Source organism: Suricata suricatta, chromosome 2 (genome assembly GCF_006229205.1).
Source record: "Suricata suricatta isolate VVHF042 chromosome 2, meerkat_22Aug2017_6uvM2_HiC, whole genome shotgun sequence".
Taxonomy (NCBI): Eukaryota; Metazoa; Chordata; class Mammalia; order Carnivora; family Herpestidae; genus Suricata; species Suricata suricatta.
The window spans coordinates 136,303,150-136,322,304 of NC_043701.1; the positions used below are offsets into that span (position 1 = coordinate 136,303,150).

The 19,155-nt window shown below is 38.5% G+C and overlaps 1 protein-coding gene across 4 annotated transcripts in view; it reads left to right on the forward strand.

The window, feature by feature from the left end:
* The window catches only part of KAT6B (lysine acetyltransferase 6B), a 183,811-nt gene that overhangs the window by 117,457 nt on the left and 47,199 nt on the right, over positions 1-19,155 (forward strand). For 2 of the 4 annotated variants that reach the window (XM_029932004.1, XM_029932003.1), the window contains exons 5-9: positions 10,102-10,217; positions 10,462-10,543; positions 12,930-13,062; positions 15,812-16,743; positions 17,730-17,851. In XM_029932004.1, the coding sequence (XP_029787864.1) occupies positions 10,102-10,217; positions 10,462-10,543; positions 12,930-13,062; positions 15,812-16,743; positions 17,730-17,851 (1,385 nt within the window). The remainder of the gene's footprint in view (positions 1-10,101; positions 10,218-10,461; positions 10,544-12,929; positions 13,063-15,811; positions 16,744-17,729; positions 17,852-19,155) is intronic. The other 2 variants (XM_029932005.1, XM_029932006.1) reach the window with 2 other exon arrangements.

Sequence of the window (19,155 nt, forward strand, 5' to 3'; positions counted from 1 at the left end):
TCTTTAACTGCCTGATCAGTTTAGTGGTGTTCGCTTGTCTAGGGTTTACCCTTTGTTATTTTTAAGGTGGTACTTTAAAAACTACCTCCACTGTTTTATTTTTTGAGTGTCTATTTGTCTGGATGCCGAGACAGATTAAAAGAGTACTTAAATGTGGGAAGAAAAGTTCCCTTCATATATTTCCTTACCTCTGCTGATACACTTACTTGAGCTGATAAGGAATTCAAGATCATTATCTACTAGATCATAACTTCAAGGCCTCCTTCACAAGGTATAAAGGTGTAATTCTAAACAGGTAGATCTTAGATTTTCTGATGTAATCAATCTCCCTTTGTGTTTCCCAGATTGAAGACCTGCCAAAGGAGAGGTTTGATCTCCTTTATACTTTGAGGTCAATGAAATTTTTCCCCCAAAAGTTTCTTATTTTACCAGGTTATGTAGGTATAATGTCAGGTTTTCTCTTCAAAAACACTTTTGTTTTCTTTTTTAACGAATGGAGAAGAGTGGACTAACAATACTGTCTGGAAGGTTTATGTAACTAGAGCCATTTTGTGAGCCAGTCTTTCCTCCTTCTTTCAGGTAGAAAAAGCCAGAGGCTTTGGAGTCAAGGTATGGGTCATGGCAGAAATTCTGGCCCTTGGGAGCATCACATCCCTTTGTTTAGGACAGAGGATCTCCTCGAGCTGCTCTGGACTTCACCATGGGGTCTGGCTCAGTGTTGAGGTTCACCTAATATTCCCTTGAATGTGCTTTGCTAGCCTGGATTTGGCTACTTTAGTCAAAACAACAACAACAATAACATTGTTCCTAGCTCAGGGTGATGCAGCATAGACATTTACTTCATCTGGTACATCAGAGGAATAATCTTTGTTATTTGCTACTCTTTAAATAGAAGAATCAAAATAAAATATAGGTCTTCTTTAGAGAGGTTGGGGGATTCTTATAGTTATAATGTTCTGATGTGACATTTGGTAATTGTAGGGGCAAAAACAATAATATAGGCTGTCGTGGCTCAACGGTACCCTCTAATAATGGTGGAAACACCGTTGCCACGGTCCAGTCCAGTTTCTCCAATGGGACTTACAGAGTGGTTGGTACCCCTGGTTGGCCTTATGGAAATGGCCAGTATCTCATACTCAGAAGAGTCCACTGGTTCTCAGATTGAATTGAAACTGTTTGTAATGATCAAAGGACTCCCTAATGTAAAATGTTCATGTGGAAAAAATACCCAAAGCAGTATAAAACCAGGAAAAGGAAATATAGATGGCAGCCTATAAGGAGGATCATTCTTAAATGTGTTTCCCATATGTGCCATTTGGTTTGTAGTTGCCTCTGTCTGAAGTACCATTTGTATGATGTCACACTTAGGCTCTGCTTAGATTTCATAGAAGAGAGCAATAAATGTTTCCTTCTCCTTACATCATAAAGTAAGCCAATTAGAAATGTTTCTATTTTTAAAGTGGCTTAGTGCTGCAAATGGGCAGTACTTTTATTGAACTATGTTTTTCCTGCTGAAAGTTCTTTTGAAAAAATAATTCAGGTTTGCAGACAGTAAAAATAAGAGGTGAGGTGCCGAGTGCACGGAGCCCCAGATGTGGTTTTCCAGTTTTCTGCTTGCTGGCTGTGTAAGTGCAGTTTTCATATCTGTAAAATGTGGAGGGTGATGTCTGCAACCCTGCACCCATAGAGCTGTTGTGAGCATCCAGTGAGATAATGATATGAAGATTATCGGTAACTATAAAACATTACACAAACGTGAAGGATTATCCTAACCACTAATACGAATGCGGGAATCATCAAGTAATCTTCAGGTCTTTGGAAATGTTGGGACTACGAAGTGATTTTACTTGACTTTCACGGATCAGCCTACTTTGAAATTAACACTGTTCTATTCTCTTTGCCTCATTAAGACCAAATTATCTTTAATTAGCTTCACATAAGTATTAGATATTATACCAAATGAAATTTTGTGTCTGCTGCTCAGATTGCTGGGTGGTTAAATCTTACTTACAGATGAGTTGTGTGCATGTGTGTTTTCAAATTAGCAAATCTAAGATAAGTGTACAGTTCCAAATTACAGCTTTATTCTAAGTGGAAGCTCATGGAAACTGGAGACAGAGGCTGCTGTGAGCAGCTGGGAAGGCAAGAACCACACCTTTGTACAGTAAAGGGAGGAAGAGCTGTGGCATCAAATGTCATGATGCCCTCAGGAGACCTGAAGTTTCCGCCGGATTTCTTTAGTTGTGTGTTAACCCTGAACAAAACTTGCCTACCTTCTCCCAGAGTGAACTGGTAGGTGCGGTATGTAGATAAGTAGGTATATAAAGAAAGATCACTCGTTTCTTCAGGCCACTGTGATAAAATTCCCAGCGATTGGTTGGTTAGTTATCCAGTTTCGCAGTCAATCCCGACTGAATAATTCGGTTTAGAAGGAGACCCTTGACTCCAGAGAAATCTAAAGATGGAATCTGAAGAGGATTACATAGGTTAAAGGAGGAAGCACTGGTGAGCCCCAGCTTCTCCAAGCCCTCAGCTGGATTGATCAGCCAAGTGGAGAAACAGGAACCAGAATCCTTGCGCCTGGCCTTTTATTTCACTGAAATCGTGCTTGTTTGGGATTAACGGCGACGCCCATGTAGCGAAATCTAAAGGTCGCATTTCAGTCTGTGTCAGACTCTACTGCACATCTCTCAGTTCACACCAGGCAGTCCTCAGCCCTGCGTGGCCTGTTGAGAATCTTTCTCCTTAAGTGTTCTTTTCCTTTGGCTTCTGTGATCTCATATTCTCTGTGTTTTCTGTCACCATGTCCTTGTATACATTTTTTGTTAGCTCCTTTGTCTCTTTCCATCCTTTGAATGTTTCTTCAGGTTTCTATCCTTAGCCTTGTGCTTCTTTGATTCATAGTTTCAGATACTTATAAAAGCCTTCAGAATTTCTCGGCTTGGATGCCCTATAGGCTTTTCAGAGTTAAGTAACCCAAACAGGCTATCAACCTTGCAGTGTCCCTGCCACCCCAAAACAGTAGTATGATAACAGCAATCTCCGCAAACTTACTTCTTTCTTCTCCTCAGGGATTTCCCATTTCAGCAAATGGCATATCACTGGCTATTCAATCATTTCCACGAGCTATCCTGTGTTCTATTCTCTCACACCAAGAACTCACTGAAAATTTATTGATTCTGTGTCCTAAGCTGTATCACACATCCTCAGTATATCCATACGCTCCCACCAAACCCACTCAGATCTGCTATTATAATAACCTAAATATAATCTTGACTCTCTTTCCCCTCATCTATTTTCCATGCTGCAAGGCTACGTGAAAGTTTTAAACTTTAAATCTATTCACAGATTTATTTTAGTGACTACCAATTACCCTTAGGAAAAATCCAAATTCTTTAATAGAGTCCCCAAACCCTCTTCTGATTGGGCTCTTGTTCATCCTGTTTTGCTTCACTGCCCCCTCCCCCACTTATTGTGCACACTAGTTCTATCGAACCTTTCCTTTGTGAGTGCGCTATGTTCCCCTCCCTCAGCACTTGCTAGCTTCTCCCACCTTGCCCTTCCACTGGTCCCATCTAATCCCACTCAGACTAGAGATCTCTTCTTTAGGAAGATCTTCCTCTAGATTAGCCCGTATCTCTGTTAGTTCTAATTCTTATTTAATGTGTCTCTTTCCTTCTAGACTATATGATTTGAAATGCCTGCCCTAGATAGGCAGATAGTTGAACAGATAGCCAGTCCAAGGGGCCCAGTGTTGGGGTGTTTATTAGCTTTCCATTGTTGCTGTAATAAATTACCACAAAGTCGTTGACAGAATTCACTTCCTTGGATCTCTAGGACCAAGACCCCCCTTTTTTTCCTTCCTTCCTTCCTTCCTTCCTTCCTTCCTTCCTTCCTTCCTTCCTTCCTTCCTCCCTCTCTCCCTCCCTCCCTCCCTCCCTTTCATTCTTTCTTTTCTTTCTTTCTTTCTTTAACAAATATTGTATATATTTCAGAAAGTAATCTCCTTGTAAGAATGACAAAGTTATTTTCTAAGATAACGTTTCTTGACATTCTTCCCTGATTCTGCTATGAATATGCCTTCTTGAATGAGAATCAATCACTAGAGACTCTCTGTATTCTCTTCCCCCATACATTGGGGAAATGTTTTTCACCATGAAGCTGATGTGAATGTTATATGTATGTGTGTGTGTGATTATACATATATATTTATACGATTTTAATTCCAGTATAATGTACAGCATTATATTAGTTCCATGATTCAGCAACTCTAAATATTGCTCTGTGCTCTATCAAGTTAAGTGTACTCTTAATCCCCTTCACCTATTTCATCCATCCCCCTACCCACCTCCCTTCTTTATTTTTAAAAAATTTTTTAATGTTTATTTATTTTTGTGAGAGAGAGAATGAGCATGTATGAATTGGGGAGGGGCAGAGAGAGGGAGAGGGAGGGAGATACAGAATCTGAAGCAGGCTCCAGGTTCTGAGCTGGCAGTACAAAGCCCGATGTGGGGCTTAAACCCACGAACCATGAGATCATGACCTGAACCAAACTCAGATGCTTAACTGAGGCCACCAGGTGCCCCCCGACCTCCCTTCTGATAACCTGTTTGTTCTCTATATAGTTAAGAGTCTGATTTTTTAATGTTTTTCCCCCTTTGTTTTGTTTCTTAAATTATACATATGAGTGAAATCATATAGTATTTGTCTTTCTCTGACTGACTCATTTCACTTAGCAATATAATCTCGAGATCCATTCATGTCATTGCAAATGGCAATATTTAATTCTTTTTTGTGGCTGCATAATATTCTCTTATACATATACCAGATCTTTATCCATTCATCTATCAATGGAAGTTTGGGCTGCTTCCATAATTTGGCTATTGTAAATAATGCTGTTATAAACATAGGGGTGCAATATTGTTTCAAATTAGCATTTTTGATTCTTGGGGGTAATACCCAGTATTGCGATTACTGGATCATATGGTAATTCTATTTTTAGTTTTTTGGGGGGACCTCCATAATGTTTTCCACAATGACTGCACCAGTTTGCATTCCCACCAACAATGCACAAGAATTCCTTTTTGTCCACATCTTTGCCAACACTTATTGTTTCTTGTGTTTTTTATTTTCGCTATTCCAACAGGTGTGAGGTGCTGTCTCATTGTAGTTTTGATTTACATTTCCCTGATAAGTGATGATGAGCGTCTTTTCATGTGTCTGCTGACCGTCTCTATGTTTTCTTTAGAGAATTGTCTATTGGTGTCTTCTGCCCAGTTTTTAATTGTATTATTTGGGTTTTAAGTGTTGACTTGTTTCAGTACTTTATATATTTTGGATACTAACCCTTAATTGGTTATGTTATTTGCAAATAATCTTCTCCCATTCAGTAAGTTGCCTTATAATTTTATTGATTATTTCCTTCACTATGCAGAATCTTTTTATTTTGATGTAGTTCCACTAGTTTAATTTTGTGATTATTTTCTTTGCCTTAGAACACTATCTAGAAAAATATTGCTACAGACAGTGTCAGAGAAAGTGCTGTCTGTGCTTTCTTGTAGGATTTTTATGATTTCAGGTCTCACATTTAGGTCCTCAATCCATTTTGAGTTTATTTTTGTCAGTGGTGTAAGAAAGTGGTTCAGCTACATTCTTTTGCATGTAGGTGTCTAGTTTTCCTGGTACCATTTGTTGAAGAGACGGTCTTTTTCCTACTGCATGTCCTTGCCTCCTTCGTCAAAGATTAATTGACCATATAAGCATGGGTTGGTTTCAGGGCTCTTCATTCTGTTTCATTGATCTATGTGTCTCTTTTTGTACCCATACCCTATTGTTTTGATTAGTACAGCTTTGTAGTATAACTTGAAATCTGAAATTTTCATACCTCCAGCTTTGTTTTCCTTTTTCAAGATTGCTTTCACTATTCAGCATCTTTTCTGTTTCCATACAAATTTTAGGATTGGTTATTCTAGTTCTATGAAAAGTGCCTTTTGTGTTTTGTTGGTGATTAGATCAACTGTAGAATACTTTGGTTAGTATGGACATTTTAACAATATTTGTTCATCCAACTCATGAGCATGGCATGTCTTTCCATTTGTTTGCATTATCTTGAATTTCATTAATCACTGTTTTGTAGTTTTCAGTGTATAAGTCTTTCACCTTCTTGGTTAAATTTATTCCTAGGCGTTTTATTATTTTTGGTGCAGTTGTCAGATTGTTTTCTTAACTTCTCTTTATTCCGCTTCATTATTAGTGGATAGATGTGCAATAACAGATTTGGGAGGCACCTGGGTGGCTCAGTTGGTCAAATGTTCAACTCTTCATTTCTTCTCAGGTCATGATATCATAGTTTGTGGGTTTGTGCCCCATGTCTGCACTGACTGTGTAGAGCCAGCATGAGATTCTCTCTCTCTCTCTCTCTCTCTCTCTCTCTCTCTCTCTCTCTGTCTCTTTGTCTCAAAATAAGTAAATAAACATTAACAAAAAAGAAATGCAATAGATTTCTGTACACTGATTTTGTATACTTTGACCTTACTGAATTCATTTATTAGTTGGTTTTTGGTGGAATCTTTTATTTGTATATATATAGTACCATGTCATCTACAAATAGTGAAAGTTTTACTTTTTTCTTACCAATTTAGATGCCTTTTATTCCTTTTTCTTATCTGATTGCTATGGCTAGCACTTCCAGTACTCTGTTAAATAAAAGGGGTGAGAGTGGACATTCTTGGCTTCTTCCTGAGGGGAAGCTCTTAGGTTTTTTTGTCGTTTTGTTTTGTTTGTTTTTAAGATTTCTTTTAATTAAAAAAAAATATTTATTTATTTTTGAGAGACAGAGCATGAGCAGGGGAAGGCAGAGAGAGAGGGAGACACAGAATCCAAAGCAGGCTTCAGGCTCCGAGCTGTCAGCCCAGAGCCCAACACAGGGCTAAAACTCATAAACCGTGAGATCATGGCCTGAGTCAAAGTCAGCTGCTTACCTGACTGAGCCTCCCAGGCATGTCTCTATTTTATTTTTTTAAGTAAACTCTCTACCCAACATGGGGCTTGAACTACAACCCTATGACCTAGAGTCATAAACTCTACAAAATGAACTAGCCAGGCACACCCAAAACTCTCAGTTTTTCACCATTGCATATGATGTTGGCATGCCAAGATCCCCATTTTGTTGCAGGATGTTAGGTGAATGGCGTACCATGCTTCTAAAGGCCACCCTTATTTCTTGGCTTCTGGTCTCCCCTTTCTTCCATCTTCAAAGCTAGCAATGCTGGGTGGAGTCTTTCACATCTCCCTTTTATCATCTCATTTTACTAACCCATCTGGAAAAGATCCTTCTGTTTTTAAATACTCGTTATTAGATTGGGCCTCCCTGTATAACCCAGGATAATTTCCTCATCTCAAGACCTGTACCATTAGTCATATCTGCAAAGTCCCATTTACTGTGTCAGGTTATATAGTTACAGGTTATAGGCATTACAGCATAAACATCTTTGGTGGCATTATTCTGTCTACTACAGAGCCCATGGGTTTTTTTCCCCACAGAGCAAAAGTTTTCACTTCCTCTCAAAATTATTTTTACTGGTTTGTGGTTTTGTTGGTATTTGTTTAATTTTAAATAGTATTCCTTTGGTTTTGCTAGATAAAACTACTGTAAGTGAGGATGCTTCATATGTATTTGTAATAAGAATGGGTGAGTGAATAATTACATGTTATTCTTTCAAATATGGTTAAGTGTACATCACAAAATAAAACAAACTCCAGAAAGACAAACCACTGTGAATTGTGTGAGCAGAGGGAACCTACATATTAGAGGGAATTTATGGAATGGTTAAATAGGAGGTAAGGAATTTCATTATCAATAGCATTTTTTGTCCTTTATCTAATTACTATAATTGTGTAGTGGTGTTTCAAGCTCAGTTACAGTCTTTTGTGTTAATTTAAAGTGGCCATGAGAAAATAAAATGGAAATGTTTCTTCATCCCTCAGCATCCTTTACAGAATCATAGAAATTTAGAGCTGGAAGGGATCTATGGCCAATTCTCTTGAGCTAAATAAAGGTAAGATTGCTGCCTAAAGGGAAGATAGGCTGAAGATTTTAGAAATTGATAGGGTAGCTTAAATCGTAGTTTTGAGATAACAGTATTACCTAAAGTGAGAGAAAGCAATAAGAGGAAGAATAGTCCATCCTCTCAGTTGACAGTGGCTGAAATCCTTTAATTTTCAAAATGTGTAATTATTAAAAAGTATTTTCCATAGGATCTCTGTGAGAATAGTCAGCTAAAATAAGATGTGACTTACCTTAGTTACTGAATATTAAGCTAAAGTACAAAAGCAGATTTAAATGTTGAGAAAAATTCAGTCAGTGCATGAAATTGAGGTCATATGTGCTAGTGATGTATGACTTACAGGAAGTAATAAAAAGGGGGGGAAGAGAAGTAAATGGTATACTTTTACGCTGATGGGACCCATTTTAAGGGTGGAATTTAAATTGCTGTTCTTTAAAACTTGAGTTCCTACCCCTGTAACTATATGGGGGGGGGGAGCTGCTCAAAGTAGATCTCTCCCCTCCCCCTTCAGAGTATACTTGTTAGATTGGACAAGCAAGCTGTCTTTGTTTGCTGTTTCTGAGCAGAAAGGCGTGATTGATACCATTTTTATATATTTAAACTTCCTCCCCCATACTCATTTGAATGACAGGAGCCCTTCTTAAAGAATGGTGTCATAGGTTAAATGCATCTGCCTGGGTGTCTCTGAAGCCTGAGTTTATAATCCTATGACAACATTTTATTTGCTCAACATCTTAAATACAGATGTTTAGTTTAGGTTTTTTTGTTTTGTTTTTTTTTAGCTCAGGAATACTGTGCTTTTATTAACGGTATTGATGATTGATTTTGAATGTTTTTACTTCAAAAAGCCAAATCTCCTAGTGGGTGGAATTTTATGAAGCACCTGTTAAGCTTTAGGGAGGAGGACCTTTTTGGCAGTAACCCAAAATACATATTTAAACAATGAGCCTGCCAAAGTCAGGAAATTATAAAACAGTTTTGAAATTGCAGAATCTGCTTTTTTTTATTACCCTCAGGTTTCCTTTGCAGCTTGGTTATAAGTTCTTTCACATGGGATTTACTAATGTTCTTACTATTTTAAGACCAGATTTAGAAAAAAATAAAATCCAGTTTAGGGATCTCAGGTTTATGTGATAAAAGACCATCACATTTTAAATTGAACTGCCTTCCAAAGAGTCTAGGCTCACGCTCCCCAAGCCTTTTGGAGGAATCTATTACTCAATGTAGCCTGGGTGGCTTCCTTGAATGGTGTTGCCCCGTGGGGTCTTGAGTTTTGCTCTGTGGAGTGAGTGCTGCTAGGTGAAAAGTGTGCCCCAAACTGTGTGGAAAAGCTGAACACTCAGAACGTCGGGGGAAACCTGCTGCGGGTGTGCTTCTTGGCATACCCATTTGACATGGATCTTCCACTTCTTAACTCTCAAATTCATAATTTCTGCTCCTACTTTCAGAATTTAAATTCAGGGACCCAGGGGCAAGATGGCAATAGTATCTTCTTTGCATGTCCCAGCAATGGGGTATTCTCTGTATGCTGTTGGATTATTATTATTATTTTGGCATTTGTAGTTGTATTGTTAAGCAGCCCATTTTCTTTAGCCTTCATTTTAAGCTTTATGATTCCATTACTCAGAGCAGGAATTATTTGAACTTTGTAAATTCCCCTCACCAGCCAGCAAACCAGCACTGACTTGGGTCAGTGGTGGCCGATGAGGAGGGCCAGGGCAGGAGAATAATAGAAGGCACAGGAATGAGAACATGATTAGACCATACGTTATCTTCAAGTTCTCCAAGACTTGTGATTGGAATCTGGTATAAGTTTTCCAAATTTCTCTTAGGGACACATTTGTGTAATTAGTTACATACAGTAGGGGGGAAGGTAGAGGGAGAAGTATCATTTGGATTCTCTGATCTTTTTGTATCTTCCAGTTCTTTAGGTCTTTAACTGGCGTTATCACTGTCTATTAACAATGAGGGAATGGGAGTTTAAAAAAGTCTAAAGCACCGTTCCCATAAAGCGATTTGCTTTTTATTCTTATAGGGCACCCATCCTGTTTGAAATTTTGTCCTGAATTAACAACAAATGTAAAGGCCTTAAGGTGGCAGTGCATCGAGTGCAAGACATGCAGCGCATGTAGAATCCAAGGCAAAAATGCAGTAAGTATGGCTCTCAGTAGTCCATCTCCAGGTAAACTGCTAGTTCTCAGCATTAAGGTTTGTCGTTATTGTAGACGGTTACTATTTTCTTTTTGAAGATTTAAATACACGTGATTTCAAATTTCAGCAGGGATCATGGTACCCCTTCGTTATATTTAATCATTGTTCATCGGATACTAGGAGAATTTATGGGCTTTTACAGTTGATTTCAGTCTCAACGACTCTCTAATATGTTATCTTACAGGATAATATGCTTTTTTGTGACTCCTGTGATAGAGGATTCCATATGGAGTGCTGTGACCCCCCACTTTCCAGAATGCCAAAAGGTGAACTTTTAAACCACAGTAAAAATGTGTTTTATTACATACTCATTAGCCTTGTCCGGCTCAGAGGTATACAGGTTCCATAAGCACTTTTTTGTCCCTTCCACCTCCTTATACTTGTGGGTTTGGCACAGGCCATGAACAGAGAAGTGTAAAAGCATTTAGTTTGCCGGTAATGTATATAATACAGATCTAATTCAGGCACAAGGATAAAAAAGAGACCATTCCTTTCCCCCAGATCATTCCCTTATTAGAATAAATTTAGATTAGGTAGGTCAGAAGTTTAGAACACTCTGCATATTATTTAGTACCATGTTCAGAGGTGAGAAATCACCTGTTTTCCATGATGGTTGTAATGTCTCAAAAGTCCTATAAAATGCGCTACCCCCATTCTTTTGGCCATTAGTTGATAATTTGAACATGAGCATCTGAACTGTTTTATATGGATATATCCATATGGAATATGGATTTTTGTCTCTGTCTCAGTCTCCTTTTCATCATTTTATAATATACTAAACATTAAAAATAACTGCCATATTATAAAATTTATTCATCTTTATTGTGAAAGATTCAGTAAATACAGATTGGCAAAACAGAATGAAAAGAACAGTCAATTAGGAATTCCCTCCCAGCTCACTACACACTCATTTAAAAAGAAATGGAATCTTTTATACATGTTTTTGTAATCTTTTGTTTTTTTCCATCTTAAGATTCTAACATCCCCACATCATTAAGTGTTCTCCTAAGCACAGTTTTTAATGGATGCACAGAACTTCATTGTATAGAGCTGGCTAGCAAACCCGGTGACTGTGGGCCACAATTATGCTTTGTTGGCACATAGACATATATTTTTAAGACTTCCTTAAAGGTATTACAGGTGAGCTGACACAGTAATTTTTTAAATTTTGAATTTGCTTCCCTTAGGTAGAGTATACGTGTTGAAACTTGCCCTGGTCTCAATTCCAGCTTTCTTCAGTCCCATGTATTACCCTTGGGTGGCTCCTGAACATATTTGAATTTACATCCCCATGTATAAACATACCATAAGTTACTTAACCAATCCCCAGTGGTGGACATTGCAAATGTTTTCAATTTTTTTCCATCCACAATTATTTCCTTAAGATAAATTCCTAGGGGAGGAATTGCTGGATCAAAGGCTGTGTACATGAAAGGTTGTATCCGTTTTCAGGCCGACCACCAGTATGTGAGAATACCTGTTTCTGCGTATTATAACCAACGCTCACTGTTACTGTATCTCATTGACTCCGAGACGCATTTGATAAAACATCAGAGGCATTTTATTGTCAATAGTGTCTCAGACTCCATGAAATACAGTGTTATTATTTAAAATTTTTACCAATTTGATGTAATAGAAAAAAGGTCTGATTTGTTTTTTTAGGCAGTGACATTGGAACATATTTTATGTTTGATTATTAGTGTTTGTATATTATTTTTGTAAAATGCTTGTTTTTACCCATTTATCCTTTTTCTTTTGGGGATTTCACCTTTTTCATACTGATTTGTAGAAGTGCTTTATGTTTTTATATAATCCAGTCCATGAATCTTTTTCTTTATGGCTTCAGTCTTAAACGCCAGTCATGCCTAAATTAAATAAATAACCACATATTTTTCCTGGTACTTGTAACATTTAGTTTTGTCATAATATTCATCTGCCTAGAATTTATTTTTATAAAGGATAAAAAGTAATTCTTTTCCTTCCATATAGATGGTTATTTGTTCTGTCACCACTTCACTGAGTCATTTCATCCTTTCCCCACTGACTTGAAATATGACCTTTTGGATAGGCTAAACTTCTATAGGCTTCAGTTGTTTTGGTATAAAAATTCTTGCCCAGTGACCTATTTCCCTATGCCAGATGTATAGTTTTAATTCTTGTAGCTTCAGAGTCCTTAAAAATTTTGTCTTAATTAAAAGTTATATTTTATACTGATTTTTTTTTTAGTGTGGAAGATTTCCAGAAAGAAATAAAACAAATTCTTTTTTTCCAGAAATTCTAAAAACCAATTAACTCAAAAATGTCTCCCTATAATCAAAAGATATCTAAGATCCAGCAGGATCGGGTTTTCATGTGTGTTTATGTGGTGGAAGGAGGTTTGGTGACATGTTGCAGAAAGCCTCATGGAAGGGTTCTGAGATGGGGCCGCCCTCTGTTCTCGCCACCTTGACCCCAGTTGGTGGGGGGGCAGGGAGTGGGAATTGACGTTTAATGAAGGCTTCCTGAGGAGAATGACAAAAGGGAACATCTACCTTCTGGAGTAAAGTTCTGCACATAGGTATCCTTGGGCAGCTTATTTCCACTGCAGTTTATATTTAATATCTCTCCTAACTAAAACATTAAAATATTTTTCTCATATATGTATTAATTCAGGGATGTGGATTTGCCAAGTCTGCAGACCAAAGAAAAAGGGAAGAAAACTACTTCATGAGAAAGCTGCACAAATAAAACGACGATATGCAAAACCCATTGGACGACCGAAAAATAAATTAAAGCAACGATTGTTGTAGGTTGAGATCTTATCAAAAGAAATATTTTATGTTGTGCTTTAAAATTGTAACCCCCTTAGATTCCATCATCTTTTTAGCATCATTTTAGAAACTCAAGGGACAAGGAATAGTGCTCCTTTTGCAGAAGCTGTGGAAATTTTTTGAAAATAACATTTTTAATTACAATTGGCATTTGGGGATCTTCTGTTGGCAGTATCTGTGATGATAAGTGACATTTTTCAAGCAGCAGGATGGAAGCAGAATGTTAGAATTGGAAAGAATCATTCTGCCTACTTTATTACTGGCTGAGCATTAGAAGAGCTTAATTATATAAATATTTTTATGGGGATTTTAAAACAAGAGAGGGATTTGTTCACATCGATAGTGAATCTCTTTTGTCACTCCAGATAGCATTTTTGAAACACGACTTCTCTTTTCTGGTGCTAATTTAGTATTACAACATTTAAGATCTCTTGTATAAATTGGAGTTTCTGAGAAACCTATAAATGACTGTCCTCGTGTTTGCACACAAAGAGTTAGACAGAACCACTGAGTGTGTGCACGCGTGTTCAGATATATAGATGAAATAATATGTTCACAGTGGCCTGCACATCTGCTATGATAATCTGCTATCCTGTTGCCATATAGTTGCCGTTAAAGCCCAGTAGAACATTCAGCAGGAGTTAGAGAAGTAGAGAAAGGATAAGGGAGAAGTGGATGTGTTTTCTTAACCTTTGAATATGGAACTGACTTTCAACATCAAATAAGGTGTTTACAAATGAAATCAGGAGAGTTGCATGTCTGAAGTAGTTCTATCAATAAGACCTTCGCCCACCTCTTTAGGCATTAGTGAAACGGTCATTGTGATCTAGAAATGAATAGATGTTCTGCAACACTATGAACAAACACCGGATATCTTACTTACCACTCTTTCCCCTAATTTTATCTGAAGCAGTTCACTACCTTACCTGCTCTCAGAAAAACAATATTTTCCTGCACCTCCATCTCCCAGAGGAGAAATAGAACATTGAATAGTTTTTTGTGCAAGCCCTTTAATTGGTGGACATTTTTAAATGGAATTTTTGTTAATTTCTAGAGGCACATATGAAACATTTATGAATAAAATCTTTCATAGTAGCATCATTTGAAGTAGAATTTATATGTTTTTGCATTCATCCTGTGCAAGCATTGTTCTCCAAATGGGACTGTATCCTTAGGGCCCAATTAAAAAAACCAAATTAGGATATAAACTTTCTAAACAAAGGACACAGCTGAAAATTGCATCTGGCACCAGTCCTAACTTTTTGTTTGTCCAAAATTGTCCTTTGAGCTTAGGAATTTTTAAGACAGTCTAGGGAGTTTTCCTTTTTACATGCTTTATAAGCGTATTATCCTTTCTGGGCAATCGATTCCAGATACAGTCCAAATGCGGCATTGTAAGGCGAAACATTTTAGCTTGGATGATTGTTTATTGGTAACCCTTCCTGTGACACGAGATCTCCAGCGAGATCTCCAGCGTTAACCCAAGATTTGGCTGTATCACCGGTGTCGGGACAAAGCTCCTGGCGGCAGAGCCGGCCCAGATGAGCCCGGTAGCTCGCCCCATTGATCTGCCCCAGAATCCACTTGAGATGACTGCTGAAATTCGTCGCTAATGTACAAGATGACCACTAAAAATGTGCTCTTCTGTTTGTAATTAAGATATTTTTATAATTTAATATCATATCATTTTCAGGCTTCCATTTCTTCATTATGAGCCTTCAGCTAAATTGATAATTTCAAAAGTGCATTCTTGGGCCCCAGCACTGCCATAATTCACATGCAAATATTTCTATTGTATAAAATTCTGTTGCAAAATGGGTAGCTTTCCAAGCCCTAGCCTGAGGTGAAGGCAGGCAGCTGCTGTTCCTCTAAGCAGCTGTGGTAGTAGAGTGACCTCTGGTCCTTGCTGACCACACAGCTGTATGGCAGAGCCAGCATCTAATGAACTGAAATAGTGTATAAAGATTCTGATGCCAAGTATCTGATAATGACCATGGTAAATGTGCTGCTTCTTCACCAGACTCTCCATGCCATGTCTGACCCGCTGTAGCTTTTCTTTAATCATTTCTTCAGTTTTTGCTATTGTTGTCCTTTTCTCAGCAATATTTTATGCTGTAATTAATCGTCTCCTCTACTTAGAGAGTATTATTGGTTATGTTATCATCCTAAGCATAAACTGCCCAGAGGAAGAGGATATATATCTCTGTTTTCTTTTAAAAAAAGAATGAGGTACTATTTTATAGACCTACCCAAATTATATATAAATTTTCCAATTGAGTTAAAATTGCTTCCAACTAGAGATTAGATAAGCTTTTCTTTCACTTCTAGATATTACTTATGACTTATTAAAAGGCATAGGAAATCATAATTACTTGTGACTACACAAGGGGTAACATTTTCATTTAAGTATAATGAAGGCGTTGTGTGTTACTTTAGTCTCTTCCAAACTTTTCTTATTCCTGTTGCCCTCAGGTCCACATGGCTTCTTCCAGTACCTCTTGGATGGGTCCTGGGGGAATACTGGCCTGCAAATGTAGTGGCTGCTGCCTGTTTCTACAGACAAACATCTCGGTGGAGGCACACACACAAAAATAGTTCCTAGGGTTGCAGTTCAGCTTCTTAAGTTTAAACACATTGAATGCATCTAGTTGCTATGAAGTTGTTTTCGATACCTTTATAATTCTATTATTAAATGCTGATACTATTCTCTAAATTTTTGCCTAGGTCTGTAACCAGTGATGAAGGATCCATGAATGCATTCACAGGAAGGGGGTCACCTGGTAGGGGTCAAAAGACTAAAGTCTGTACCACACCTTCATCTGGTCATGCTGCATCTGGGAAGGACTCAAGCAGCAGATTGGCTGTTACAGACCCCACTCGGCCTGGTGCCACCACCAAAATCACCACCACCTCCACCTACATTTCTGCCTCTACACTTAAAGTTAACAAGAAAACCAAAGGGCTCATTGATGGCCTTACTAAGTTTTTTACACCATCACCTGATGGTCGCAGATCACGAGGTGAAATAATAGACTTTTCAAAGCACTATCGTCCAAGGAAAAAGGTCTCTCAGAAACAGTCATGCACTTCTCATGTGTTGGCTACAGGTACCACACAAAAGCTAAAACCTCCACCTTCTTCACTTCCACCCCCAACCCCCATCTCCGGTCAGAGCCCCAGTTCACAAAAGTCCAGCACTTCCGCCTCTTCTACCTCTCCCCAGAGTTCTTCCAGCCAGTCCAGTGTGCCCTCCTTTAGCAGTCTTACTAATAACAGCCAGCTGAAGGCACTCTTTGATGGACTTTCTCATATCTATACCACTCAGGGACAGTCTCGAAAAAAGGGACACCCAAGTTATGCACCACCCAAACGTATGCGTCGTAAAACTGAATTATCTTCCACGGCAAAATCTAAAGCCCATTTCTTTGGAAAACGAGATATTAGAAGTAGGTTTCTTGCTCACTCCTCCTCCTCTAGCTGGGGGATGGCTAGAGGACGTATTTTTAAAGCAATTGCTCACTTCAAGCGAACAACTTTCCTTAAAAAGCACAGGATGCTAGGCAGATTAAAATATAAAGTGACCCCTCAGATGGGGACCCCCTCACCAGGGAAGGGGAGCTTGACAGACGGAAGGATTAAACCTGATCAGGATGATGGTAAGCAAAAGGTCAAAGCTCCAACCAAACCTGCGTCCCGTCCCTTTCTCCCCAACCCCGAAAACAATAAATCAATCAATTCCTATTTGTCACATAGGTCTTAGCTATTTCTCTTGTTCTCACTTCACTTTCATACAGAAGCAGTGAAACTTTGACCTTTTTCTAATGCTGACTAAACCTCCAAAATCTTGGTTTTTTTTCCAACTAATACTCTCCCACCTTTTATTATTTATTTCCATCTGTAGTGACACTAGGACCCCCAGATGCCTTCATAGTGTTGCTTATGGCTTTGTAGTCCCGCATGAGCAGCCACTGTCACGCTTCTGCCACGCGCTCTGCCATGCCGCCGCCTCAGCCACAGTGCTGCCCGCGTGCGCTGTGCTGCTTCCCACGGGGGGTTTCAGCGCGTCATTTCAGCTCCCTCTGCTCCATTGCTTTCTCATGACCAAGTTCATCCTGCTTCCTTCTCAGCAACGCCTGGTCTGTGATCCTGTGAAGTGTGCTTTTGGGTGTGAGTGTGTCTGTGTGTGTAGGGAGAAAACTGATTTCATGATTTCCTTGAACAAATTGGCCCATTACATTTGGTACCCTTTCTAAAACAAGACCAAAAATGTGTCATTTCAACAACGTGGTTGATTTTTTTTTTTTTAATCTCAAAAAGGGTAATGGGAATTCTATAACGAGACATTGATATAACTTCTGATCTCAGTTGAAAAATAAGATTTTGCTTTGTATTGCTCGTACTTTCCCTCATTTATTTATCGAAACTATAAAAAAGATGACAGTGGTAATTCAGATCAAAATTTGGGTCCAGCAGGGAAAGGGCACTGCTGGACCTTTGAGCAGTGCTTGGATACAAACGCTTCTAAAGCTTAAAAACAATCCCTATTTGCCCGCTGTGCTAATTTGGTGCCATTTTGGTAATGTCTGGTGGTTACTCATGATTCAAGTCAGTGAATATACTTTCTGCTGGTTTTAAATGACAGATACTGAAATCAAAATAAGCATCAAACAAGAAAGTACAGATATAAATGTGCTTGGAAACAAGGATACCGTTACTGAAGAGGACTTGGATGTTTTTAAGCAGGCCCAGGAACTTTCTTGGGAGGTAAGGCCAGGATACCCCATTATGGCAACAAAGATAATATGTGAGTTTTATGTAGATGGCCATTACACAGTTGCTGCTTTCATTTGATGGAAAATCCCCCTCAGAAATCCTTTGTGGTTGTTTAACTGTTATTCTGATTGTTTTTGTGGAACATCGGTTCAAAAGCAGTGGCTCTGTGGAGTTGTCTGTACTCTCACAAGTTGATAAGGGCTCACCTGGTCTCACAAAAAGTAGCTGAAGCAGATTTGGGAAGGTGCTTCTAGGTGTGAAGGACAAGATTTCTGATTATTTTTGATGAAATGTAGAAAATAGCAGTTTTAAATGTACCAGTGCATCTTCCGACACAGATGGTCAGCCATATGAAAAATGTCTTGTAGTTTTAACACTTTGGCATTGATTAAGGCAATATTGTGTTGCATGATCAGCTATAATCAGATCAGCTATAATCACTTTTAATTTCATTGTCTAGTGATGTCTTTTAATGATCCCGCTTAAAAGAGTTAACTCTAGATAGTTTATTGTCACCAAAACATTGAAAGGTAAGGTTTTGGGCCTTCTCAAAAAGAGATATATAATGAAGTAGGAATTTTTTATGTCAAACAGACCACATTTAGTTTCTTTGGCAAACTAGTCACAGAGAGACTCCCTATCCCACCTACCCCACCTCGCTTTCTTTTTGGTGGGGGCAGGGGCTAGAGTGGTAGTCTCTTAAGCTTTATTTTTAGTCGCAGCCACTTGGGCTAAATACTTCTGCTGGTTTCTAATTTCAGGGGCTATTGGATATTTCCATTCCTCATTCTCCCCACCACTATGCTTTGTAATTGTTTTCCCTTGGCTAAGATAAATCTCAAAAATTCTCCCAGTATTTGAGATTTGAAGTCGTTAAATATTATCAGATTTCCAGCCTACTTCTGGCATTCCTAGGTAGACATGATGAACAACAACAAGCTGTTATCTGAAATGTGTACATTTTAAGCCCTTTCTTTCCAGTGCAGTAACACTGGCATTTCATTCAAGAACATTTCTTGTCTGTATCAGGCACTGTGCTAGACCCGAATAACACAGTGAATCAGGAAGGCCAACATGCTTGGGAGTGAGGGGAGTAAGAGGAGATGGATATTAAAATGCAGACTTTCACAATCCTAGGACTGTGATTTCACAATTTGGGGATCGCTGGTACTTCATGGAGGAACAGCACGCTGTAAGAGTGTGTAACAGCCACGTCATCTTATAATTTACTCAGTTATAGTGCATTGCACCAGATCATTAAATTTAGTTCAGTAGACATTTTTATGTATTTACCT